This window comes from Mobula hypostoma, chromosome 16, assembly GCF_963921235.1.
Source record: "Mobula hypostoma chromosome 16, sMobHyp1.1, whole genome shotgun sequence".
Classification (NCBI taxonomy): domain Eukaryota; kingdom Metazoa; phylum Chordata; class Chondrichthyes; order Myliobatiformes; family Myliobatidae; genus Mobula; species Mobula hypostoma.
In genome coordinates, this window is record NC_086112.1 from 57,162,614 (window position 1) to 57,189,505 (window position 26,892).

Sequence of the window (26,892 nt, forward strand, 5' to 3'; positions counted from 1 at the left end):
TGGGATTGTTTTTCCTGGAGCAGAGGAGGCTGAGAGAGGCCCTGATGGAGGTGTACAAAATTATGAATGGCATGGACAGCCTGGATTGTAAGGAATGTCTTCTTGTAACGGAGATGAAATGAAATTACCAACCAACAACTGCAGTATACGCCATTCTTTCTTGTAGTTTCTAGAATTTAGCATCCTTTCAGTATGAAATATTTATGATAGAGTTTAGAATTTAAAATTCTTTGTGACACTATAGCAATTTAAAAAATTGCCCAAGGATAAACCATCTCGTTTTTATTTGGATATATCTCCCTTTTGTGATAGATTTAATAATGGTGAAGCTTCACTAATTCATATGTTTTGGACATGTCCGAGTCTCGGGAAATATTGGAAGGAGGTATTTCAAACTTTCTCTCTACACTTCAAAGTAAATTTTAAGCCTAACCTTTTGACCGCTTTATTCGGTATTGTTGGAGGAAAAGATATTATTCTGGAGACATCTGATTTGCACATTTTGGCTTTATGTCTCTCATAGCTAGGAGGACGCTCTTGCTTAAAAGGAAGGATGTCGTTTCAACCACTCATGCTCAATGGTTACATGATGTTATGTCATGTTTTAAATTTAGAAAAGATCCATTGTTCAATTTCTGAATCTAGCCCAGACTTCCACACATGGTGTGGACCATTTTTGAACTATTTTCAAAATCTTTGATTTGTTGTTAAAGTACAGATGTTGGCTAATAACGTATCTCACTATATCATAAGGATAAGGATTTTTTTTCCTTCTTTCTTTCTTTACTAAGCAGCTTCGACTTTGGTAGTGGGTTTAGATTTTTTTTCTGTATAATAATAACATTATCATATTTCAATAGTATGATTTAATATAATTTACATGAATATAGAGTAATAAGGTTGCAAGTGTGATTCAAATATGTATTGGTATTATCTTATCTTTTTTGACTTATATACTTGTACTCTGTATTCTTTATGTAGAAATGAATAAAAATATTGAAAAAGAAAAGAAAAGAAAAATTGCTATTATACTCAAATAATCACAGGTAAGCAGGTATGAAAGATTTCTAAAGACAATTCAACTTTCGTCCTTTACTGTTTTCAAGGATTCAGTAACATTGATTTGGAAATCCAGAATTAATTCCATTCCTACCATGGAATTCGTTCTATGACCAACAATTTTTCAATAAGGTTGTAAACTAATTTAAGTAATAAAATAAGCTGACTGGACTCAATGTGGAATTTCTTATTTCCTTATTATATAAAGTTCAGACTGGGAGTATGCATATAGTATCCAAAATGAGAACTTCAGCAAGAGAATCAGCAATCTTTTTTTATTTCACTATTCCATCCTCATTCTCTTTTTCAAACTAAATTAACTCACCTTCTTTCTAGCCTGCTGTTCTTTTGTGGAGTGGGCCTTCACGTGTTTTCTGAGCGAGCTTGGATCAGTATACCGTTTAGTACAGCCAGGGATCTGACATGCATATGGTTTCTAAAACAAGAGAGAAAACAGCACCAGTATTAGTACAGCAAACGTTAGTTGGAAGTGGGTTTTCAAAATGAATGCTGCTGTACTGTACCCTGGTCTAATCTCAGACTAATCGACTTCACCTGCACAGGACGTACATCAGAGTCAGACATGCAAGATCTTAAGTAAGGGTCAAAGGTTGCTGACAGACACCCATTTTCCAATTATGAATATTTTAACAATGTACCTCATATGGCTGCATGTTAACCATTAATCAGAATGATATGACTACTAAAATAAATGTTATTAAGAATTCACAAAGTTCTGTTCTTCCATAACTTTACCATCTTTATGACTTTAATTTTTCAATGAAAACTTGCAGCCGACTTCTGTAATTATTGTAATTATATACTTACAATTATTTTAGCCCATGAGACTCAGCAGCATAGTCAGAAACGATTAGCAACAGAAAGCATTTAGGGTCTCAGTTCAAGAAACAGCAGAAAGGTCCATGTACAGTATCTGAGCAGTATGATTAAAAACAAATTAAGTCTGCTAGGAAAGAGAGAAAACAAAGGCAGAGGTAAGAAATTAGTTCTGATGCACAGAGAGTTTAGAATGTTGATGGTTTTCTTCCAAAAATTTTTGTTTAACTCATCTTTACAACTACAGTTGTCATCTGGTAAACAACAAGGAGGAATAACTCTGGGGAAATGGTACATAAGGAGGGTACATTGAAAGAGTCCAATTACAAATGTTTATTTAGGAGAGAGAGTAATCCTACATGGAAAACTTAAAGCATCACTTCAGTATAAGGACTTTTTAATTAGTTCAACCATCACTTTCTTCCCTACGGAACTGAAATATGTCAAAGAGTCACAGAGAGATACGGCACAGGAATAGGTCTCATAGCCCAACATGTCCATGCTGAACTTTTTCGTATGCCAGGTCTGTTTTGCCCTATGCATAGCCTACTTAAATGCCTGTAAATTTCAAAAGCACAATCCATTCCAATTTTTGTGCTTACTCTATCTTATATAGTGCTTTGTAAATCATAATAAATTGCTGTGTCCCATCATGGTTGTTTTGTGAAAATTACAGATCTGTTTTGTCTGTCTACTGACCCACCTGCTAACAGAAACTGTATTTCCTTACTTATAATTTTAAAATTCTGTGTATTTTTGAAGACCTCTATTAAATATTCTTTTAAGCATCAATACTTTGTGAGCTGTTCCAGCTTTTCTAATGTTTCCACATAACAGATCCATTATCTTTGGAATCGTTCTCGTAAATTTCCTCTTCATCCCCTCTAAGGTCTTGACATCTTACCCACAAGAGTGATGATTCTCCATCTGTTCATAATATTGTGCTGAACTACCATAAGTTTTGGATAATTAGGGCAGCATAATTCTAAAAGAAAGACCAGACCAATTATGTTTTTCCTGTTTAAACAATACTGATTTTGAAAGAGCTGTTTATTTTGGACAGGATATGTACTTTTCTTTCTGATACATGATAGTTCTTTTACCAAGGACCAAGGATGCAAAATTAAATAGAAGATATTTGCAAAGGAACGAAATTTCTTTGCAGAGAGTTGTGAGGCTGCAGAATTCAATTCAGAACTAGAAGCTGATGTAGAGATCATATCCGTTTTCAAGATTGGATTGGACAGAAAGCTGAAGCAAAAGGGAATAGGATGCTTAAGATTGATTTAGCAACTTGATCAAATGAAGGGGGAGCTCTGAGATGAACGATTTGAGATGTGTTGATTAAAGGTATACCTGTACAGTTAATTCTACTGACACCAACAGCAACTGCACAGTAGCGCACCTTTCTTATTCTTTGGAACTTCTACAAATTTCTCACACACTTCCCCCTCCAAAGCAGATAGTTCAAAATCTCTCAAAATTTACACAAAGGAGCTGGGAGGTGAAGAAGGTTCATGTAGATTGTAAACTTAGACTTGAGAGAATAAGGTGAGAGGCCAAAAATTATTTTTATGTTTCTATGTCTTACTTATTATTAGGTAATAATAATTAAGACTTAGAAACAATAAAGTTAGTCTTAATTTTATCTCTTCGTTAACTTAACTGGAAAAGTTTTCATTAATGAAGAGATAAAAATTTGTGTTAAATATTACTGCATGTAACCAAATATTAAAAGATTTCATCATACGAAGTGCATCATTTCCGTAATGAGAAATGACTTGGACTCATTTTCCTAGATCTTCAAAAAGTATCATATCTATAGTTTTATGACAACACAGTCAGAGAACAGTTACAAAGGAGCCCGTGTAAGAAGAATACCCGCAGTTTCTTTCCTTTCAGATTGTCTCATTTTGAACACGACTATTAAGCCTGCTATCTCAGCCCCATATCACTCACAGAATAAAATATTTATTCCTCATGTCACTTTGGTTCTTTTTCTAATATCCCTTGGATCACACATCCTCCAAAAAAGAGAACAATTCTCTCTCTATGTATCCTTTCTACATACATTATGATTTTAAATGTTTCCATCAAATTGCTTAGCAACCTTGTCTGCTCCAGGGAGAGCTACATGAGCTACGAAACTAAAGTCCCTGGAATTATGGCAGTAAATCCTCTGCACTTTCTTCAAAGGCTTCACATCTTTCTTAGTGTGTGTGCCTAGAACAGAACACAATATCCCATTTTTGGCTGAAACCATTGTTTTAACAAAATTTTATCATAACTTTGTCATTACTGGACTCTAAGGCTCTACAGTATTTATAAACTCTGGGGTCCTGTATTTTAGTTTAAATCTATTTCCATGCATTATTTCAATTTGTGCAATTACACCCTTATTTCAAAAGACTGAGTTAAAGAATCTCATATGATCATAATAAGTACAAAGCTGTGATGATCAAATGGTTTTGATAGGATTGTATTTTTTTTTCAGTAAGAACTAAATGTGATAAATCAGAATTTTTTTTACTACATTCAGCCCTTGCTAACTTTTTAAAGGTCAAAAGATTATATTAGTTGTTGATTAAAATCAGATTAGTACCAATTACAGATTAGTACCAATTATTTAACAGCATATAAGGCAAAAAGCTTCAGTACTTAATATCAATAGGTTTAAAATAATTTCCCAAATAATATTTAAAAATTATTAAGGATCGTGATCATCATTTTGCATGCACGTTTTTGCTTAATAAGTAATAATTATAATAAATGCAAAAGTTTTTCAGGACCTTGTATGTGAGTATCACTGCACTTATAACAGAATTGTAACAATTGAAGAACAAATAAGAAAATTAGATTTAGGATTATGTAACTATTTTTGATAAAGGTTACTACTATTGAGAATAAATTACCAAATAATTTATTTCTTAACAATGTAGGGTATTAGTTTCTTAACCCAGAGATGCTTACAGTGTCTAGATGTGTTCTCTGGTGCTTGGCACGGTCACTGGAGTTGCTAAAAGCTTTTTGGCAGCCTGGATGTTGACAAAGGTAAGGCTTTTCTCCTGTATGACTTCGTAGGTGAATCTTGAGATTTTCCAGTCTTGAAAATGCCTTATTACAGCCTTCAAACTATGAGAAAAGATTTGAAAAATTATTGTTAGAAAAAAAACATTAGGATGCAAATTTCTGTCAGGAAATGTAGGAATTTAAATCTTCATTTCCAATAAAATTAACTTACAAGTTTCTTCTAAATCGTAAATAATCTGTTGTTATTTTCCAATCTATTCATGAGTATCATTTGTACACATCTCTTAAGGAATCAAGGTCATCCAGTGGCTGATAGGGTCACATAGGGTCAAAAGTATGTTTCTCTCATTGTTTCTTTTCAATCCTAGTTCATGTAAGATTTCCTTGATCCCTGTCACAATTCCTGCCATATGCATGTCTGTTTTAGTTACTTGTTTTTGAATGAGATGTCTTGTAAAAATAACAGAAATGTGATAAACTTGCAGAATATGCTTCTGAGTTTTTAAACCTACTTATTTTGAATAAACGCAATCAATTGATAGATAAGAATCCAAATAAGCCTTGTTACTTTTGTTGTTTCCCATGCCATTCAATAAGAGATGCTGAATTTCATTCATAGGTACTAATCTGCTTGGTTGGACCAAGCAGAGTCCACAGCCAAGAAGGCCTACCAGCACCTTTACTTCCTGAGAAAACTAAGGAAATTTGGCCTGTCCCCTAAAACCCTCACTAATTTTTATAGATGCACTGTAGAAAGCATTCTTCTAGGGTGCATCACAACCTGGTATGGAAGTTGTCCTGTCCAAGACCAGAAGAAGCTGCAGAAGATCGTGAACACGGCGCAGCACATCACACAAACCAATCTTCCATCCTTGTACTCACTTTACACCGCACGCTGTCGGAGCAGTGCTGCCAGGATAATCAAGGACACGACCCACGCAGCCAACACACTTTTTGTCCCTCCTCCCTCCGGGAGAAGGCTCAGGAGCTTGAAGATTCATATGGCCAGATTTGGAAACAGCTCCTTTCCAACTGTGATGAGACTGCTGAATGGATCCTGACCCGGATCTGGGCCGTACCCTCCAAATATCTGGACCTGCCTCTTGTTTTTTTTGCACTACCTTTGTTTCCATTTTTTAATTTTCTATTTATAATTTATAATTTAAATTTTTAATATTTACTATTGATTTGTAATCCAGGGAGCGGGAAGCGCAGAATCAAATATCGCTGTGATGATTGTATGTTCTAGTATCAAATTGTTTGGCGACAATGAAGTATAAAGTATTAAGTAATACACAAAGTTGTGAAGAAAACCTTTATGTTAATTAGACATGTATTTGTGTTGAAATTCACTGAAGAAATTGGAGAATTGAAAAAAAATTCATGTTACACAATTGGGGTGCATACATGCACCCTCCATTTGCTTCGAACAAAAATATCTCGACCTTCATGCTTTGCGTAATTTGCACAATTTCTCTCATCAAATTTTACAGTGGAATGTTAATTCTGGTAATAAATAGCTTACCTTTGTAATGATGTGTTAGTTGTTAAAGCAATGCTAATCAACCTACTTGGTATAGAAAGGGAAAAACTGAATGGTGAGAGAATAGTTTTAACTATGAGGGGTGATTGATAAGTTCGTAACCTAAGGTAGAAGCAGTCAATTTTAGAAAACCTAGCACATTTATTTTTCCTACATTTACACACTTAGTCCAGCGGTCGTGGAGCATACGGATCCCTTCTTTGTAGAAGTCAGCGTCTTGGACATCCAGTAAGTGGTCCACAGCAGGGGTGATTGAAATGTTTGTGGCCTAAAGTAGAAGGAGATGAGGAGAAACTTCAAACTTTCTGCATTTCCACTCAGCGTTGAACTGCAAGTGAATGTAACAAGAGCTGTATAGCTCATCTCCTTCTTCCTTAGTCATAGTCATAGTCATACTTTATTGATCCCAGGGGGAAATTAGGCCACAAACTTATCAATCACCCCTGCTGTGGACCACCTGGAGGTCCATGATGCTCTCATTACATGCACATGCAGTTCAGCTGTCTGAGTGATAATGCAGAAAGTTTGAAGTTAATAACTCCACTCCCTCTACCCTAGGCCACAAACTTATCAATCACCCCTGCTGTGGACCACTTCTACAAAGAAGGGATCCGTATGCTCCACGACCGCTGGACTAAGTGTGTACATGTAGGAGGAGACTATGTTGAAAAATAAATGTGCTAGGTTTTCTAAAATTGACTCCTTCTACCTTAGGCCACGAACTTATCAACCACCCCTTGTAAAATGGTATATTGCAGATTGCTCTATTCTATCAAATCCATAATCATCACTGAAAATACTGCATTTGAACAACCATTTTCAGTGCATAACAAACCAAATATCCTATTAAATATTGAGCAAAAAGAGAGCTATTAATAGAGCACAGTTGTTAGGGTGAATTAAACTAATTTATACACAGTAATGTTTATAACCTCTGCATATTTTTGACCAGATCTAGAAATCCCAGATGAGTTGGAAGTCAGATATTGATGAACCTTATCTCCACCCCCACTGATAGATTAGCCCTCAACCCCTCAGTTTTACATGAGGAAAAACGGTGACCCCGTATATTTCATAGGGCTGCTGACCCTTTCGAATAAAGTGTTCAGGTAACTACCTAGTCTTATGGGAATGTTTAAATTATGTGTTAGCATTTTCGTATGTTTTTAATTAGGCATTTTAAATACTTTTGTTTAAACCTTTAATTAAATTTATAATTATCTGAAACATCTGACATCCTTGGGATCATGTAATCCGTAAAATCCCAAGTGGAGGATCAATTTCAGATGCTCTAGTAAAAGGTAAATTAATTCCTCCTCTGCAATATCACCCATCTCTGCTGCTGTAATCCTTACCCATGTCTTTCAGACCCAATGATTATATTGCTTACCTCACTAATTTATAATATTCTATTATTTGTAAATCTCACAAATGTATTTTCCAATTTTATTCTGTTCAACCATTAGGGTAAATTCTGCTCAGCCTTTCCATGCAGATTAAGTTAAGGCTGACTGAACTTGTCCTGAAGTACTGCTCAAGTTTTGGTTAACCATAATTTCAGCCCTCGCTGCTTACACGGACTTCTAGATTCCCATCACTTTTAATTTAACATTCTTGTCTTTCCATTTAAATCTCTTCATTGTTTTGCTTTTTACACGCTTAGGGACCATGACTCCCTGATCCGCCTTTTGTTCCCATCAATTCTTCTCCCTATAGCACTGTATTTATTCTGTATCTTCCTTTCCAACCTCAGGGACACAAGCGATCTTTCCAGGTGATTCACTTATACTTCTTTCAATCTAGTATATTTTCACTATGATCTCCTCCTTATTGGAGACTGACTGAATGTCTTGTGGAGCACTTCTGTTCAGTCTGCAGAGGTGATCTTGAACGTCCTGTCGCCTGACTCTTTAATTTTCCATTCCTCTCCCACTTTGACCTTGCTGCACTATGAGGCCAGATGCAAGCTTTAGGAAAGCATATCATTCTTCATCTGGACATGTTACATCCTCCTGGACTCAATATTGAATTTAGGTAACCTGACACCTCTCTCTGAATCAACCATTTATCTGTGAGACTTACTCAGTTCAAGTGAGACTTACTCTTTTTTTTAACTTATTTTTTCTCTCTACAAGTGGACGATATGCCCACCTGACCTGCCAGTTGTGACGTCTTGCTCTGCATTTGGCAACTTCTACCTTCATGTGTCTGTTTTTTTGCCTTCGTACTTGCTCTGAAACTGCTCTTGCTCCTGTTCATTCAAAGACCAGATTATCCTGCATACAATTTACCCTCGTTGTCATGTCCTCTCCTACCATCCCTGCAGCTTACCGAGCTTCCTTTCGACCCATCCCTGTACTGATGAAGCAATTTCAGTCTGAAACTTTTCACTGTTTCTTTCCTCTGGATAAACTATTGAATGCATCCAACATTTTTTGTATTTTTTTTATTTTAAATTTCCTATATCTGCAGATTTTATTAAGATTCTTAAATTCAGGACTGCAATGTTCAGCGAAATGAGTTGCTCCCTTCAATTAGAAACCATAGAGAGCATAGAAAAACTACAGCACAAAAACAGGCCTTTTGGCCCTTCTTGGCTGTGCCGAACCATTTTCTGCCTAGTCCCACTGACCTGCGCATGGACCATATCCCTCCATACACCTCCCATCCATGTATCTGTCCAATTTATTATTAAATGTTAAAAAAGAACCTGCATTTACCACCTTGTCTGGCAGCTCATTCCACACTCCCACTACTCTCTGTGTGAAGAAGCACCCAGTAATGTTCCCTTTAAACTTTTCCCCCCTCACACTTAACCCATGTCCTCTGGTTTTTTTCTCCCTTTGCCTCAGTGGAAAAAGCCTGCTTGCATTCACTCTATCTATACCCATCATAATTTTATATACCGCCATCAAATCTCCCCTCATTCTTCTACACTCCAGGGAATAGAGTCCGAACCTATTCAACCTTTCTCTGTAACTGAGTTTCTCAAGTCCCGGCAACATCCTTGTATACCTTCTCTGCACTCTTTCAACCTTATTAATATCCTTCCTGTAATTTGGTGACCAAAACTGAACACAATATTCGAGATTTAGCCTCACCAATGCCTTATACAAACTCATAATAACTTTCCAGCTCTTATACTCAATACTTTGATTAATAAAGGCCAATGTACCAAAAGCTCTCTTTATGACCCTATCTATCTGTGACGCCACTTTTAGGGAATTTTGTATTTGTATTCCCAGATCCCTCTGTTCTACTGCACTCCTCAGTGCCTTACCATTTACCCTGTATGTTCTACCTTGGTTTGTCCTTCCAAAGTGCAATACCTCACACTTCTCTGTATTGAACTCCATCCGCCATTTTTCAGCCCATTTTTCCAGCTGGTCCAAGTCCCTCTGCAGGCTCTGAAAATCTTCCTCACTGTCTACTACACCTCCAATCTTTGTATCATCAGCAAATTTGCTGACCAATTTACCACATTATCATCCAGATCATTGATATAGATGACAAATAACAATGGACCCAGCACTGATCCCTGTGGCACAGCACTAGTCATAGGCCTCCACTCTGAGAAGCAATTCTCTACTACCACTCTTTGGCTTCTTCCATTGAGCCAATGTCTAATCCAATTTACTACCTCTCCATGTGACTGAATTTTCCTAACGTACTTCCCATACGGGACCTTGTCAAAGGCCTTACTGAAGTCCATGTAGACAACATCCACTGCTTTCCCTTCATCCACTTTCCTGGTCACCTCCTCGAAAAACTCCAATAGATTGGTCAAATATGACCTACCATGCACAAAGCCATGTTGACTCTCCCTAATAAGTCCTTGTCTATCCAAAAGCTTGTAGATTCTGTCTCTTAGTACTCCCTCCAATAACTTACCCACTACTGACATCAAACTTACCGGCCTATAATTTCCCGGATTACTTTTCAATCCTTTTTTAAACAATGGAACAACGTGAGCCATTCTCCAATCCTCCGGCACCTCACCCGTAGACACCGACATTTTAAATATATCTGCCAGGGCCCCTGCAATTTCAACACTAGTCTCCTTCAAGGTCCGAGGGAATACCCTGTCAAGTCCTGGGGATTTATCCACTTTAATTTGCCTCAAGATAGCAAGCACCTCCTCCTTTTCAATCTGTACAGTTTTCATGATCTCACTACTTGTTTCCCTTAATTCCATAGAGTTCATGCCAGTTTCCTTAGTAAATACAGACGCAAAAAACCCATTTAAGATCTCCCCCATTTCTTTTGGTTCCGCACATAGCCGACCACTCTGGTCTTCAAGAGGACCAATTTTATCCCTTACAAACCTTTTACTCTTAATATACCTGTAAAAATTCTTTGGATTATCCTTCACTTTGACTGCCAAGGCAACCTCATGTCTTCTTCTAGCCCTCCTGATTGCCTTCTTAAGTATTTTCTTGCACTTTTTATACTCCTCAAGGCTTCCCACTTACCGATCACGTCCTTGCCAGAGAACAACCTGTCCCAATCCATGCTTTTTAGATCCCTTCTCATTTCTTCAAATTTGGCCTTCTTAAAAATAATTGAAGTACAAATATCTGGTGTACTCTTCCTATCTAAAGTAAGATTAGGATTATTTTTCTCATAGGACAGTGTGCTGGATATCACTTTGTACTGAGAGCCTTTTCCTCCTCCTACCTGTTTTAGTAGCTAGTTCAATTCGTATGCTCTCCCTTCATTCTTCCTATCATTTAGCACAGTGAGGCACTCAATAGCTTCCTCTTGCACTTTGCCAGTCCATCAGAGTCGAAGATGACTTACACATTAGGTCTCCATTGGTGCTGAGCCATGCCTGGAAGCAAGTGGTCTGTGCAGAAGTTTTGACTTGGAGAATCAAAAAATTTTTAACTTAGAACAAGATCATTCATCCCATCATCTCTGTGCACTGATTGGAAAAAGTGCTGATCACTCTAATCCAACCTGCTAGCATCCCACCATCGCAGCATCCTCTGAGCAAGATTTTTTTCCCTTCATTTCTTCTAATGATTCTACGCTACTTTAAATTTATGCCTCCCAGTTTGTACCTTAGAGAGAAAACAGTTTCTATTAAATATAACTTGTTAAAGGAAAATGAGATGTTCTGAAGTTTCAGTCAAAGTATTATCTATTATTACTTCTTTAGCTTAAATGATAATTAGTTAACATGTATAGTCCATGTAGTGCTTAACAGAAAAGCCCGAAGTCAAAGGTTTGCGAATTTCCACAGATTTACTTCTGCTGAACTGAAATGAGTTTACCAGAAATATGGCAAAAACTAAGATGTCATAGCTAAAAGGGAAGAAGTTCCCAAGTAAAGATGCTATTGTAGATTGCAAAAAGAAAATATATATCCAATGAAAGAACTTAGTAAGTTAGGGAGCATCCATGAAAAGAAATGGATAGTTGACATTTTGGGTCAAGACCCTTCTCTTGGACCATTGAAGGGCATGGACCTGAAATACTGGCTGTCTACTTCCCTCCACAGATTTTGCCTGGTCCACTGAGTTACCTCACAGCTCATTGTTCTTTTGCTCCAGATTCCAGCACCTACAGTCATTTGTGTCTCCACTCTGTGTTGTTATTGCAATAATCAGCTGCAAAGCTTGTCTGATACTGTCTATTCTGCACACTTCCAATGGGTGTTAATGCCCCTTCTTGGTATGGCCTCCAATGTGACTCGAGCAATAAACAGGCATGCAGGCATCAGGAGTTGTTCTGGAAATGACACACATAAAAGCCCCCATAAAACAGGCCCTGGAAAATTGAATCATATGCCCTTTACTTGAAAAATAAACCCTGTTTCTAATATTTGCAAGGAGAAATTCGTAGTTTCTGATTCTTGGGTTGTATCAGCTATAGCTTGGAAGAATGAGAAATGGCTTAAATGCATTAAATCCTGGCGCTTGACAGAGTGGCTGTGGGCTGACCATCAATCACACATTTACGCTAATCTTCCATTAATCTATTTTTTCTTTATTCTCCCCATATTCTCATCAATCCTCACATGATTCTATCACTCATATAGACACTAGAGGCAATGTACAGTGGCTAACTTGCACCCTCTGCAATGTGGGACGAAACCCATACAGTCACAGCAAGATGTTTAGACTCAGGATTGAACCCAGGTCTCCAGTGCTGTGAGGCTGCAGCTTTACTAACTAACAGAACAGGTTACTCACAGTCCTACTTCATATATTTGATTTTTGGATGTAAACAGTGGAGGGAAGAATGCTAACCGGACTAGCATTTCCTGTGTTCAATGTTTTTGACTAGATTTTGAGTACCTCACTGAATATGGTAGTCAAGGGCCTATTTAAATCCTCAATAAAAATTGTTATATTATTAACCCTTCAGCATCCTTTCTCGGCTGACACCAACTGGTAAGATGGTGGCACACTTGGACACAGTAGTATCTCGGGGGCCAACCAAAGATGTTTTTGTCTTTTTTAAACATCTTTTTTAGGATCGCAGGGAAATGCTGGACATTAACAACTTCAGGTACTGCAAGTCTACCCCATCAGTGAGCTGCTCGTTGGCAGTGTAGCTGGAGGAGTCGGATTTGGCGCGGACCATGCAACAGGAAGGCATCAGAGTCGGTGCGTGAAGGCGGTGTGCAGTCTAACTGCAAGTGATTGGCTTGGATGATCGCAAGATCCTGACGGACATTGGTAATGTAAAATGCTGCAAGTCCATTTCCCTTGTTTATTGGTCAGACAAATGGTGGGGGAGCTGCGTGGCCTCGGTTGTAGTGAGGGCAGGGCCTCATGCTACAATCCAGGAGAGGAGACGCCGGAGGCAGTGTAGCGTGGTGTCCATGCTGGGTTTGGGGCTGGCCCCTCCCGTTGATGCTGTTCTCCAGTGTTCGATGGGTGGAATGACAAACTGGATTGCGTGCGTGCGCATGTTTGCCCACTGGATTGTGTGTGTGTGTGTGTGTGTGTGTGTGTGCATATTTGTCTATCTACTGCTGAGAACTGCTGTTCTTGTCGATAACCTTCATGCACCATCAATTTACAGGACATATCACTCAGGGACTTGTGTGACTGTGTGTTTACTTGCTATCTTATATGTGCTATATGTGCCTTGTGCTGTGTATGACTATTGATACTGTGTTTTGTACCTTGGCCACAGAGGAACAATGTTTTGTTTGGCTCCATTCATGGGTTTTCATGTATGTTTGAATGATAACTAAACTTGAGCTTGAACCAACTTGTGTGAGTGATTTTCACTTAGTCTCCATCCAATTGTGGACAATTGCTTTATTGTCTCTACCCAGCATTTTCTCTGCTATTTAAACATTCATGTTTTCTAGTTTTTGACCTGAACAGCTAATTCTCTCCCCACATTCTGCTGAATATTTCTAGCACTTTCTAATTTTATTTCAAGTATATAGCATTAAAGTTCAAAGTTCAAAGTAAATATATTATCAAAGTGCATATGGGTCACCATATACAACCCTGAGAATCATTTCCTTGCATACATTCTCAGTAAATAAACAAACCATTACAGAATCGGTGAAAGACTGTACCCAACTGAGCAGATAATCAACAAATGTGCAAAAGACAACAAACTGTGCAAATGTAAAAAGAAAGAAAAAACAAGAAATAATAATAATAAATACTGTAAACAATAAATATCAGGAACATGAGATGAAGGGTCCATTAAAGTGAGTCCAAAGTTTGTAGGAACGGTTCAATGACAGAGCAAGTGAAGTTATCCCCTCTGGTTCAAGAACTTGATGGTTGAGAGGAATAACTGTTCCTGAACCTGGTAGTGTGGATCCTGAGGCCCCTGTACCATCTTTCTGACAGTGGCAGCAAGAAGAGAGCATTACCTGGGTGTTGGACATCCCTGATGATCGATGCTGCTTTTCTGTGAAAGTGCTCATATAACTGTGCTCAATTCAGATCCCCAATACTCCATGAAGAAAGTTGTCAGCCAAAATGTTGACTGTTTATTCATTTCCATTGATGCTGCCTGACCTGCTGAGTTCCTCCAACATTTGTGCGTATTGCTATAATTCTAATAAGGTATCTTTACAGGTGACCTCTGTGGGGTGAGATTGAAAGGCAGTGGTGCTGGGGTTTGTGTTCCTAGAAAACAACCTATATCATGACTTTCCATAATGTGAGTCAGTGTTATCTGAAAATTGGAAAGAAAGATAAATTTTCTGTTCATTTCCTTTTATTACAAATTCCATAAGGCCAAACTTTATTTATTTTTCAAGTTCTTGGTCATGATTTGTGAATTTCCATGAGGTTATAACACAAGTGTCACCTGTATTTCTATATATCAGTCCTTTCAAACTACGTCCAACATACCATCCACTATCCTAAATGATTGCTGCACCTGCATGTACTGTATTATTAGTTTTCAGAGATTGCACTTAAGAAAATCCAGATGTCTTTGAGCATCATTTTCAAATCCATCACTTTTTGGAAATACTCACCATTTTTGTTTGTACACTAACATGGATTGTTGTGATGTGTGTTGTAACGTCTCCAGATGATATCGGACACAATCTCTACTGTGTAGAAGAGCGGTCCAGTTCTGTCCTTAATATTTTTGAGTATCCACTTTTAATCACCTCTGTAGTACCCCACCAGGACTGCTTGGTGAAACATCAAATCTCCTTGTTTGAGGAGCTTTCAATTTGTCTCATATGTTTGTGCTGCATAATTCTTCTGAGATTGGGTTTGAGGAGATGCAAGTGTGAGCACAAGTGGCAATCTATGAACAGCATAGTCACTGAGTTGTTGGTTGTGGAGTGTGCTGCACTGCGATATGAAAGGATGTCAATGGCAAGCTGTTGATTCAATGCACTGTAGTGTGCTCTGCTGACATTGCTCACAGGGCGTTCTTTAGACTCTGGCAAAACTTTCCATCAAGCCACTTGTCGCTGGGTAGGATGGTGCAGATGTAATATGTCTCCTTCCATTCTCTTTCAGGAATGACTGAAAATGACCTCAGTGAACTGTGGTCCGTTATCACTGACTAACTGTTCTGGAACATCAGTCCTTGAGAAAAGGTTTCTCAACACTTCAACAGTGCATGAGGCTGTAGACCACAATGGATGTACTTCCTTTGGCCTTTGGGTACCCACCACTGCTCGAATTTTCTCAATACACATGTGCGTTGATGATGTGACCACAATAAGTAATGCTTGGTTTAAAGAATTTGTACTTGCTGATTCATGCTGTGAGCTCTGATCTACTTTCAGTATTGGGTTGATGGTGACCTTAAAATCACCAGAGATTCTAGCAGACCCATTCTTCTCGGGTACTAGGACTACTGGTATTGACCATGGGTTCCTCACAACCTTGAAAAGAACTTCTTTGGCCTCCAAGGGATCTCGCTCACTGGCTAGTTTATCATGAATGGTTTAAGGAACTGGGTGGGATTTGCAAAACTTGGATATAGTATTTTCATTTAACATTATTTTACCCTTGGCATGTTTCAGTTTTCCAATGCCATCCTTGAGCACTGCTGTAGCATCAACCAGTAACTTTCTTAATTCACTTTCAGCTGACTTTATTGCAGGGGATGTGGCATGCAACTGGTGGATGGACCTCCAACCAAGATGTAGTTGTCTCAGTCAATTACATCCCCACAATGCTGGTCCTCCTGTTTTTACCACATACAAGCCCAATATGGTTTGTCGGTTGTTGGATTTCACTGTTACGAATGTTATTACCACGGGAGTTACCTTTTCTCCAGTATAAGTTCTCAGTTGACTATCTGCAGGCTTCAGTTTAGTATCTTTGAAATGCCACTCAAACTCATTTCGCGGAGTGACTGAAACATCTGAGCCAGTATCCAATTTTATTTTAAGTAATTTGCCATTCACTTCTGGTGTAAGCCATATTGCTTGTCGATTGTTAGTTTTCACATTGTAAATCTTAAGGTTACTCAGTCCTGTATCATTCTCATCATTATCAGGGGAGGAGGAGAAGATGGCGGCATGACGCAGCGCACGCGTCCTCTCCGGTGAATGATATCTGTAATCTATCAAGTAGGAGGCCGTGCACAATTCTGATTTGATGTAGGCAGATGTGAGAGCACGGAGGAACATCTGGTGAAACTTCTGAAATGCCTGCTTCGCTGCCGCTGCTGTGTGTGATCCGAAATCTCCGGAGGGGAAGGCCCCGAGTCCTCAGCTTTGCCTGTTGCTTGGCAGCCGGGGTCGGGGTCGAAGCACTCGGCAGAGATGGTGCTCGGTGCTCGGTGTCAGAGGGCTGGTCGGAGGCTCAAAGTTTTTGGATGGACTCAGAGTTGGACTGTGGTCAGGTGCTTCCAGGATGCTGCATCGGCAAGTTTGCGGCGCTGGAAGCTCATGGCAGGGAGAGTTTCTTCCTTCTACCATCTGCGTGAGATGTTGGGGCTATCGGGACATTGAGACTTTTTTTTACCGTGCCCGTGGTCTGCTCTTATCAAATTACGGTACTGCTTTGCACTGTTGTAACTATATGTTGTAATTATGTGGTTTTTGTCAGTTTTATTCTTGGTCTGTCTTGTGTTTCTGTGATATCATACCGGAGGAACATTGTATCATTTTTTAATGCGTACATTTCTAAATGACAATAAATGAGGATTGAGTATCATCATAATCTAATCTAATCAGATTTTTCATTAAAAGCATGCTGATCAGTGCTCTTTTTCAAACTGCAAACTTTCTATCTTTTTTCCTTCCCCTGTGCAGTTCATTTATTTTAGTCATGCTCTTTGCATGTGTCCTACTTTGTTGCATTTTATGCAAGTTTTGCCTTTAAGCCTGCATTGGTCTGGTGTATGTGAGCCCCTGTCACAAGGGTAATACAATTTATTGAGCCAGGCTGGTTTCTGTTTTACCATTGCAAATTTGTTCATGTTCACTTCCATTCTTGGTTGCAACTTAATTGCATCTCTGGCTGTGGTTTCCATTGATACAGTGGTTTCAACTGCTCTTCTAAATGAAAGTTGTGCTTCAGTTTGGAGCTGTTTCTGAATGATTTTTTGTATGATTCCATAAACTAAATGATCTGTCAGTGCATTACTAATCTTGTTACCAAACTGACAATGCTCATTCAACTTCTTCAATTCAAGCACATACACTGAAATAGACTCCCCTTCCTTTTCATTTAGTTTATGACACCTAAAAGTTCTGCAATCAACAAAGGTTTTGGTTCTAAATGTGCCTGCATTATTTTCATTATGTCAGCAAGACTCATTTTGGCTGATTTGGTTGGAACAATCAAACTTCTACGTAAACTGTATGCTTTTATCCAGGCACTCACTTTTCATTAGTTATTTCATTTGCTTCAAAGCACAGCTCAATTCACTCAGTGTACATATTCTAGTTTTCTCTTGTGCATTTGAATGTGTCTATCTTTCTGATATAGGCAGCCATTTCTGCCTTTCTTATTTATGATTGTTATCACCTGGTACTTAGTGTTATGTACCTGTAAATTTGTTTGCCTTTTGCCTTTTGTTTTAGGTCTAATATCTTTCTCCTCTTGCAAAGAAAAAAAATGTGCTGTGGTTTTTAAAAATTCAACCATTTCTCACTGCACTGCTTTTTTTTCTCAAACATTTCTCGCTGCAATTTTTAAAACTATAATGCCTTGTTCATCACCTCTGTTATATTTGTAACTGCAAAAAATAAAGGTGATTGAAAAAAAAGGGAGCTGGAATAACTTGTGTACATTTGTTTCATTTTTACTTAAGTAAGGCATGCACTTATGATGTGGTAATGTCATATCATACGCAAGTCATATATTTTTACATATAACCTGTAATGAATTATTTAAACAAAAAAGAATGCTTAATCAAACAATATATTTACAATAATACTCAAATATTACTGAAATATTAAATACACAATATGGATGACCTCACATTTCCCCCCAATGTATTCAATTAGCCAGGTTACTTCTATCTCTTTGAAATCTTTCAACATCCTCCTGCCTGCTCATAATCCTACCTAGTTTTGTACCATCAGGAAACCTTAAAGTAAGACATTGAGTTTTCTCAGCCAAAGATATGGAAGCAATGATGGTCACCACTTTCCAACCAGAGAATAAAATCAATGATTCCAGTGATTTTGTGATATCTGCCTCTGTAGTTCACTGGAACGTCAGCCTGAAGCACAATCTGTAGCAAATTTCAGTCTTTGGAAACACATTTTGCTGCTTTCACCAAATGAAAATCTATTTTCCCCCCTTGATATCTAAAATGTTGCTTAGTTGTCCAATAGCCAAGAAAAAGTTTTTCACAAAACAATAATGTATTGAGTCATTTGCTATACCTTTCAATGCTAAATTTTTGATCATCAACCTGAATTCATAGGACACAGCAAGTGGACAATTCTTTCTCTACAGCATGGAGTAGAAGTGAATAGTCTAGAACTGATTTTAAGGAAATCCTGCTGGCAAATGGCTTGTGTAATGAACGAGATACTGGCAGGGAAATAAGGAGACAGGAAGAGAAGAAAAATGTTTTTCTCATTTATGTTTCTTAAAAGGCATGATTTAATCTTGGTTAAATGTGATTATTATGCAAAGTATAAATAGAGTATAAATCTTGAGTAAACACTTTTCAAAAGAGTGTTTTTATGATATTGATGGCTTGGGAATAGGGAATGGCAAATTTGAAAAGATAAAATGCATTTATTTATTTATTTAGAGACAGAGCATGGAATTGTCCCTCCTGGCCCTTCATGCCACACTGCCCAGCAAACCCGATTTAACCCTAGCCTAATCATGGGCTAATTTACAAAGTGAAAAACCTACTAACCAGTATGTCTTTGGACTGTGGGAGGAAACCAGGGCACCTGGAGAAAACCCATGTGTTTCACAGAGAGGATGTACAAACTGTTTATGTGGCACCATTCCTAACCTTAGTCCGTCCCAAAACATTTCACAGTCAATGAAATACTTTTGAAATCTAGCCACTACTGTAATGGGGGAACAAAACAGGTAAATTGTTCACAGCAAGGTTTCTTACAGAGTAATAAAACAAAGACCCTGATAAGTAAATTTTAGTGAATCTGGATAGAATGATGAATGTTCCTCAGGGTACTTCTATTTTTTTCATCTGGGTCTAGGGAAGTTTTATGTATTTCTTAAGACAGCTGATGGGGCCTCTGCTTAACATTTTATCTAGACGACAGCACTTCCAATAGTAGAGCAATACCTTAGTTCTACACTGGATGGTCAGGATAGATTTATCCATTTAAGTTTCTGAAGTAGAGGTTAAATCCATACTGTTTAGAGTACTGCTGCACTTTTTGACTAAAATGAAATATTAAACTGCAAAGATTTGTGTTTTTTTCATGAATAGCTCTGACATGTGTTATATAATCCATGTGAACTTTATCAATAAATATTGAAAATTATCTCAAACTTTTCCATTAGGTTAAAATAATGGATATTCAGGTGACTGATGCAGAGTGGGATTCATACCATGTGTCCAATCAACAATCACATGTGATGCCATTTCACCCTATTAATATGCTGTTTTACCGGTCTTCTCTTGCATGCATACACATTCATAAGGGTAACAACATAAATATTCTTTGGATCACATTTCAGTAATGTTTCTGATGTCAGGGAAACTGAAAACATGAAGGATTGTGTGTCAACCAGACCTATTCTATACCATTTGACTTCAATTAAAAGCAGAAAGTACAAAGTTAAGCAATTCTATCATTCAAAATCTCTTTCAACTCTATTATTAGTCATAGGTCAATGAGAAATGCTGTCTGTGACTGGACAGGCAATTTTATACATGAAATTGTATAAAGGTCTCTGACAACTTCACTACATAGATGAACAGACTTGGAATCATGACCTGTTTTGCAATCCTATTCAGATCAATGCTTGTAAAGCTAGAGGAATCAGTTGCAGTTTCAGAGCAGACCTCTATTTCAGTTATTAATTCCACCAACCTAGCTGATTGCTAGTTATATTGCAATCAGAATCAGATTCATTATCACCGGCACGTGTCATGAAATTTGCTAACTTTATTATTCTTTTTATAATTCTTTATTATTCTTTATATTGCTAAATGTAATTATCTATCTATTTATCTATATATATGTATAAAATGTTTGAGGCTATTATCAGCTATGATTGAGAGAAGAGAGTAAGGCCAGGCTCGAAGCAATGCTAATTTCTTCATGGGCAGGTTAAGTTGTTTGTTAGGTCACTAACAAACAACTTAGCTGATGGATCCACTGTTAAAGGTTGCCAATGGTGCTCCAAGATACTTAAAATTCAAAATAAATTTTATTATTAAGGTACATATATGTGTTAGCACATACAACACTGAGATTCATTTTCTTGTGGGCAGAATAAATCTGTGGAATAATAACCATAACAGAATCAATGAAAGACCGCCTGAATAAGGTGTCCAACCAGAGTGCCGAAGACAACAAACTGTACAAGTACTAAAAGAATAAATAATAATAATAAATGATTAAGCAATAAATATCGAGAACATGAGATGAAGAGTACTTGAAAGTGAGTCCATTGGTTGTGGGAACATTTCAACGACAGGGGGAACGAAGTTGAGTGAAGTTATCTCCTTCGGTTCAAGAGCCTGATGGTTGAGGGGTAGCAGCTGTTCCTGAACCCAGTGGTGTGAGTCCTGAGGCTCTTGTACGTTCTTCCTGATGGCAGCAGCGAGAAGAGAGCATGTCTTCTCGGTGGAGGGGTCCCAGATGATGGATGCAGCTTTCCTGTGACAGCGTTTCATGTAGTTGTGTTCACGGTGTGGAAGGCTTTACCTGTGATGGACTGGGCCATATCCACTACTTTTTGTAGGATCTTCCGTTCAAGGGCATTAGTGTTTCCATGCCAGGCTGTGACGCTCTTCACTACACATCTATAGAAGTTCGTCAGTTTTAGATTTCATGCCAAATTTCTGCAAACTGCTAAAGAATTTGAGGCGCTGCCGTGCTTTCTTCATAATTGAACTTATGTGCCGGGCCCAGGACAGGTCCTCCAAAATAATAACACCTAGGAATTTAGCATCTTTATTGAATGGAAAATAAGTGTTTTTTCTCAAACTGGATCAAGACCATTTAAATCCAAAAATAAATAATGTCCTCAGTAAAATATGAAAATAGCATTAACAAACTCAGATTCAGGCCCAAGTCTGTTATGTCTGTGAGCAAAAGTAATGTTTCACTTTCATGGCTGTTTTGTTTTTTTGTAAAGTTGGGATTGAGTGATGAATATATGTTTTCATTTCTACGCATTTAAAGAAAGAACCCACTTTGTAGAAGAGGGAACAGTATTTACCTTCAAATCTATGCTGGCTATATTGAACTTTAAGAATAGTGGATAACTCTAAGTAACGATACTTTTGGATCAAATTTAACTGATACATTTTGCAGCACTTATAGTTCAGAGGGCTTATTAACGTACAGGTTTTAAAAGAGGCCAGAAATGGATGGGCTATGTCACTACAAGCCACTTAGCCTGACATCAGTACTGGGTAAATGAAAATATTAACACAAAACTTCAGAGGCTGGAAGTTTGAAATAAAAGCAAAGTGAAGTAAACATTCAACAGGTCTGATAGCATCAGTAGAAAGAGAAAGAGTTAATGTTTCTAACGAAGGGCATTGGTCCTGAAATATTTATTTTGTTTTCCCTGCACTGATGCTGTCTGACATGCTGAATATTTCCAGTGTTTTCTATCTTCATCAATAGGTTCAAGATTCAAAGATTCAAAAAACTTTATTGTCATTCTAACCATACATTAGCTCTGCAGGGCAGAATGAGACAGCGTTTCTCAGGGGCAGTGCAATCATAATGTAACAAACGCAAAGTGGGTATACTGACAGAAAATTAAATCAGAGAAACTGTACAAATCTGCATTTTGAGGTGTAGTTAGTCGAGGATCTTCAGTGTGGCAATGTTAAGGGAATGGTATGCTCAACTAAAGTAAATATTTTTTGAAGTTACACAAAATTCAAATGAAAGTAGATCATTTTGTATAGTATACAAAACTTAAAAAAAATTAAGTCCCATCAGGAGATAGATTAAAAGAGTAATAGCCCATATTATTTATTTATTTACTATGTTTACTTACTGAGCTACAGTGTGGAATTGAGACGCGCCGCCCAGCAATTCACCCAATTTAAACCTAGCTGAATCATGGGACAACTTGCAATGGCCTTTTAACCTACTGACTGGTATGCCCATGGACTGTGGGGGGAGACCCACAGGGAGAGCGTACAAACTCCTTACAGGCAGTGGAAGGAATTGAACTCAGGACCCCTGTACTGTAAAGTGCTGTGCTAACCACTATGCTACCGTGCCACCCCATTGTCAAAGGGAAGTTGGCAAGTATGAGCTCAGTAGCAGAAAGCAGAGAGAAATGGTGGATAGGAGTTTAGTGAATGGACTCCTGGATGCAGTAGGGCTTTGCAAGTTTCAGTACGTTAGCTTTTCCTGGTGTATATTTGGAATTAAATGTAAAATATTCAAAGTTCGTAATGAAGGCGATGAAGAGGATATGTAATTGAAGTATAAAATTATTAAAGACTGAGAAGGATGACCATAAGTGACCTATTCTATGACCAGAGAACTCAGTAATTGAGGGGTACAAATTTAAGTTAATTGACAAAAGGATTAGACAAGAAATAAGTAAGCATAGAGTACCTCACTTATTGAGAGATGGGTGTCGGGAATTCAATGCCTGAAAGGTTGTTGGAAGCAAAAAAAAAACAAGCACATTTGGAAAGTACTTAGACAAGCACTGGAAGAGGCGTAACTCACAGTGACATGCAGCAAAAATGGAAAGATGGCTAAATATCTTCTTGGTCCATTGAGACATTGTACAGAGTTGCAGATAGCTTCTTTCTGTGCTATAAATGTCAATGATTTTTAATATAATCCTTGAAGTTGTAAAGTGAAGGAATTGCATATAACATTTGGAATATGTTCATCTGACTTCCCTTTGCCTGCTAGTTCAGTGAGAGAATTAGTCAATTTTAACTAAGTAAGCCAGTGCCTTAACTGAAATAATGAAAGCAATTTCACCCCTTTAAGATATTTTTCTGTATGTTAATTCTCAAAATGTATTTTCAGGTACTGTATGTTATGATATAAATAATGAATGGTTATCTTGCCTATTCCAAGTCTTCATTGCCTCATAACACAATGTTTACATGTTACATAGCAAGGTAGTTAGTAGATTTAAAAAATCCTCTTTAGCCCTCTGTTCAGGAAAAAACATTCAAAAGAGAAGAAGAGGGCAGAAATTTATCTATCTTTTCTTCCCTGTGTCAGTCAGTTCCCATTCAATTTGGGAACTCCTGAGAAGCCTACCATAATTTTGACAGTTAGCCTCTTGGTGCTAAGCACTTAATATTCACCATGGCTATCTACATCCCTTAACACTTCCACCCACTTCTAGGATTGCTCAAGAGACCTCTGCTTCATCTAGCCACCACCCATCCACCACCTCTACCCTCAATCAGTAGCTGAACTAGTTCACAGACTGTCATTCATTTTCTCAAAGGAAATATTACCAAGGCCTTAGCTACAGTACACCTGCCTGTGAACTTTGCAGAGCAATCTTATTCTGACTTCCTCCTCACTCATTTTACCTGATTATCCTTATCACACTGTTTTTGTTCTTGCTCAAAACTGGAAACTACAGGACTATTCCTTCCAATTTCCAATGGCCACATAATCCAAGTGCTAATCGATCTCTTCCCTTCTTTGAATTCAGCACCTTCATTTATGGGGATAGGGTTTTCAACTGACTCTCTCAGGTGTTTTGATTACACTTCATCCTAACCCCCACTTAGTGAGAAATCCAATTTGGTTTTCTAGTTTCTGCATTTGTGTCTGATCTATTCTGTCTATACCATCTTCTATACCAGTACTTCCTACATGTTGTCTTATTTCTCAGGAGATCTCCAGTGGTTGACCAACCTGCTAAACCTATACCATTTTCCAGACTTCCTCCCTCTCAATATCAAAATAGTACCTGCACTTTGAGAGTCGGTTTATCACCCTACCTCTGACTGCTGACACTACACTTTCTCCTCCATTCTGTGATGAAGGGGAATGTCCTCCACAGCTCCTGGTGTACTCCTCACCTGAGTCACAGACAAAACATCACCCTTTTACTGCCTTATTTCCCCATCTCAAGGACTCCAAACATTCTTCTAGGCGATGCAGGAATTGAATTGTATTGCTTTCTCATTGGTAAAATATTTCTGATCCCCATGATTCAGTTTCTTCTGCAAAGGGGAAAGCAAATGCAATTAGTGTGACCACTTTCGCCAAACATTTCTGCTTTGCTGTCAAGCATAACCCTGAGGTGTGGTCACTTGTCATGTCCACTCTTTCTTGCTACTACTTCAAGTTCTCAATCGTTAATCAATATTATTCCAATGAAAGCTCAATGTAAGCCTGACAAATAGCACCTCGTCTTCCAGTGGGTACCTTGCAGCTTTCTGAATCCTGCAACATTCTGCTCAAAAGCTTCAGATAGTTACTGTCCTATTTTCACCAGGAACCAGTTTTTGGTGACAATTTTGATTTGTTATTTTTCATATTCTTTTGGCCCAACCTAATTTCAGTGTCTTTTTAAAAAAAATTTGTGCTATTATCAAAGCAGCTCTTAGATCATTATCTAACTTCTGCCATCCAACATGTCAAACATCTTCCATTTTGCTCTTTCCTTCCTTTCCCTGCCTCTGTGCTTGCTCATAACGTGGACATTTCAGTCCAGATGAGGGTCTTGATCTGAAATATTGACTATCCATTTCTCTCCACAGATGCCGCCTGATTCATCAAGTTCCTTGAGCAGTTTGTGTTTTTTTTCGCTCCAGATTCCAGAATCCACAGTCTCTTGTATCTCCTAAAGACGGTGGGGTGGAGACACGCCTCTATCAAAGGAGGTGTAAGAAACTTCTTCCTTCCTCTAGCCTGCAAGTCACCTTTGGGCAAGGTGTAGTACCTGCTTAGCCCAGCCACATCCCCACCCCCAAGTTCAGGGTCACGTGAGGCCATGAGAGCAGGTGGTGGATGGTTGTATGAGCAGCTGGTACATATCTGATGTTCTGGTGAGCACTGATGTCTGGCAGACAATCTCTGAAGAGTGTTCTTAATGGATGGGGTCACTCATGTTGTAAAAACACTGCCCAGAAGAAGGCAATGACAAACTACTTTGTCAAATTTGCCAAGACCAATCATGGTCATGGAGACTATGATCGCCTACGTCATACAACACGGCACGTAGTGATGTTGTGTCTCTTAAACAATTGCTAGCTCTGATGGCAGGTCATTTATATGAAACCTAAAACAAATGATTTAAAATCAGGAGTAGGCCTTTTCCCTTCAAGCCTGCTCCACCGTTAGACAGATGACAAGTCATCTAATTTTAACCTCATCTCTACATCCTCAACTACTTGTGGTCATCATTCGTCCCTTGTTTACCTTATCTAACTTCTTTTGCCTTTGACAGAAAAATTTGCTTCCATTGCTCTTTGAGGAAGGGAGTTCCAAAGATTCATGATGTACTGAAAGGAAAGTCTATGTTTCATCTGTCTTAAATGGGTAACCTTTTATTTTTAAATAGGGAGGCCCAGCTCCAGGGGATGTGCTCTCCACACACAAACCATGTCGAAGTAAAAGATCGTGTATGCTTTAATATCTCCTTTCATTTTTCTGAACTCTAGTGAATAGAATCTGTGGAAGCTAGCCTTTCTGACCACTCTTCATGGACCTTCTGCCGTTTTAGTCTGGTAAATGCTTCTTGGACATTAATATACCTCCTTAAATAGCGAGAGTCATACAGCAGGATAAAAGGCCTTTGGCCTAATTTGGCCATGCTGACTGTGTTGCCCAGCAAGCTAATCCCATCTACACATGTTTGGCCCATAGCCCTCTAAACCCTGCTATGTATATTTCTGGATGACTTCTGGATGACTCTTAAATGTCACTGATGTGCTCACCTACACTACTACTTCTGGCAGCTCCTTGCAAATGTGCATCACCGTCAGTGTGAAGAAGCTGTACCTGATGTACCTTTTAAATCTCTCACCTCTGATCTTAAACCTTTGGCCTTTTGTTTTTCACAACCCCTCTTTAGGAAACAGACCATGTGCTTTCAACCAGCCTATGCCCCTTATGACCTTGTATACCTCTATCAGGCCAGCCATAATGTTCCAATGTTCCAGGGAATAAAGTACTAATCTATGTAACCTCTCCATGTAATTCAGGCCCTCCAAATCCAGACAACATCCTGGTAATTTCCCTCTGCAACCTTTGTAGTTTATTAACACCTTTCCAAACAGTAGGGTAAACAAAACTAAACACAATATTCTAAATACGACCTCACCAAAGTTTGATGCAACTTTTATAACTTCCTATACTCAGTGCTTTGACTGATATAGGACAG

At 38.3% G+C, this 26,892-nt stretch overlaps 1 protein-coding gene across 2 annotated transcripts in view; it reads right to left on the reverse strand.

Annotated features, from left to right (window-relative positions):
• Positions 1-26,892, reverse strand: part of LOC134357421 (zinc finger protein GLIS3-like) — a 503,684-nt gene that overhangs the window by 169,893 nt on the left and 306,899 nt on the right. For both annotated transcript variants that reach the window (XM_063068994.1, XM_063068995.1), the window contains 2 exons: positions 4,867-5,028; positions 1,385-1,495 (listed from right to left, as the gene is read on the reverse strand). In XM_063068994.1, coding sequence (XP_062925064.1) covers positions 1,385-1,495; positions 4,867-5,028 — 273 coding nt within the window. The remainder of the gene's footprint in view (positions 1-1,384; positions 1,496-4,866; positions 5,029-26,892) is intronic.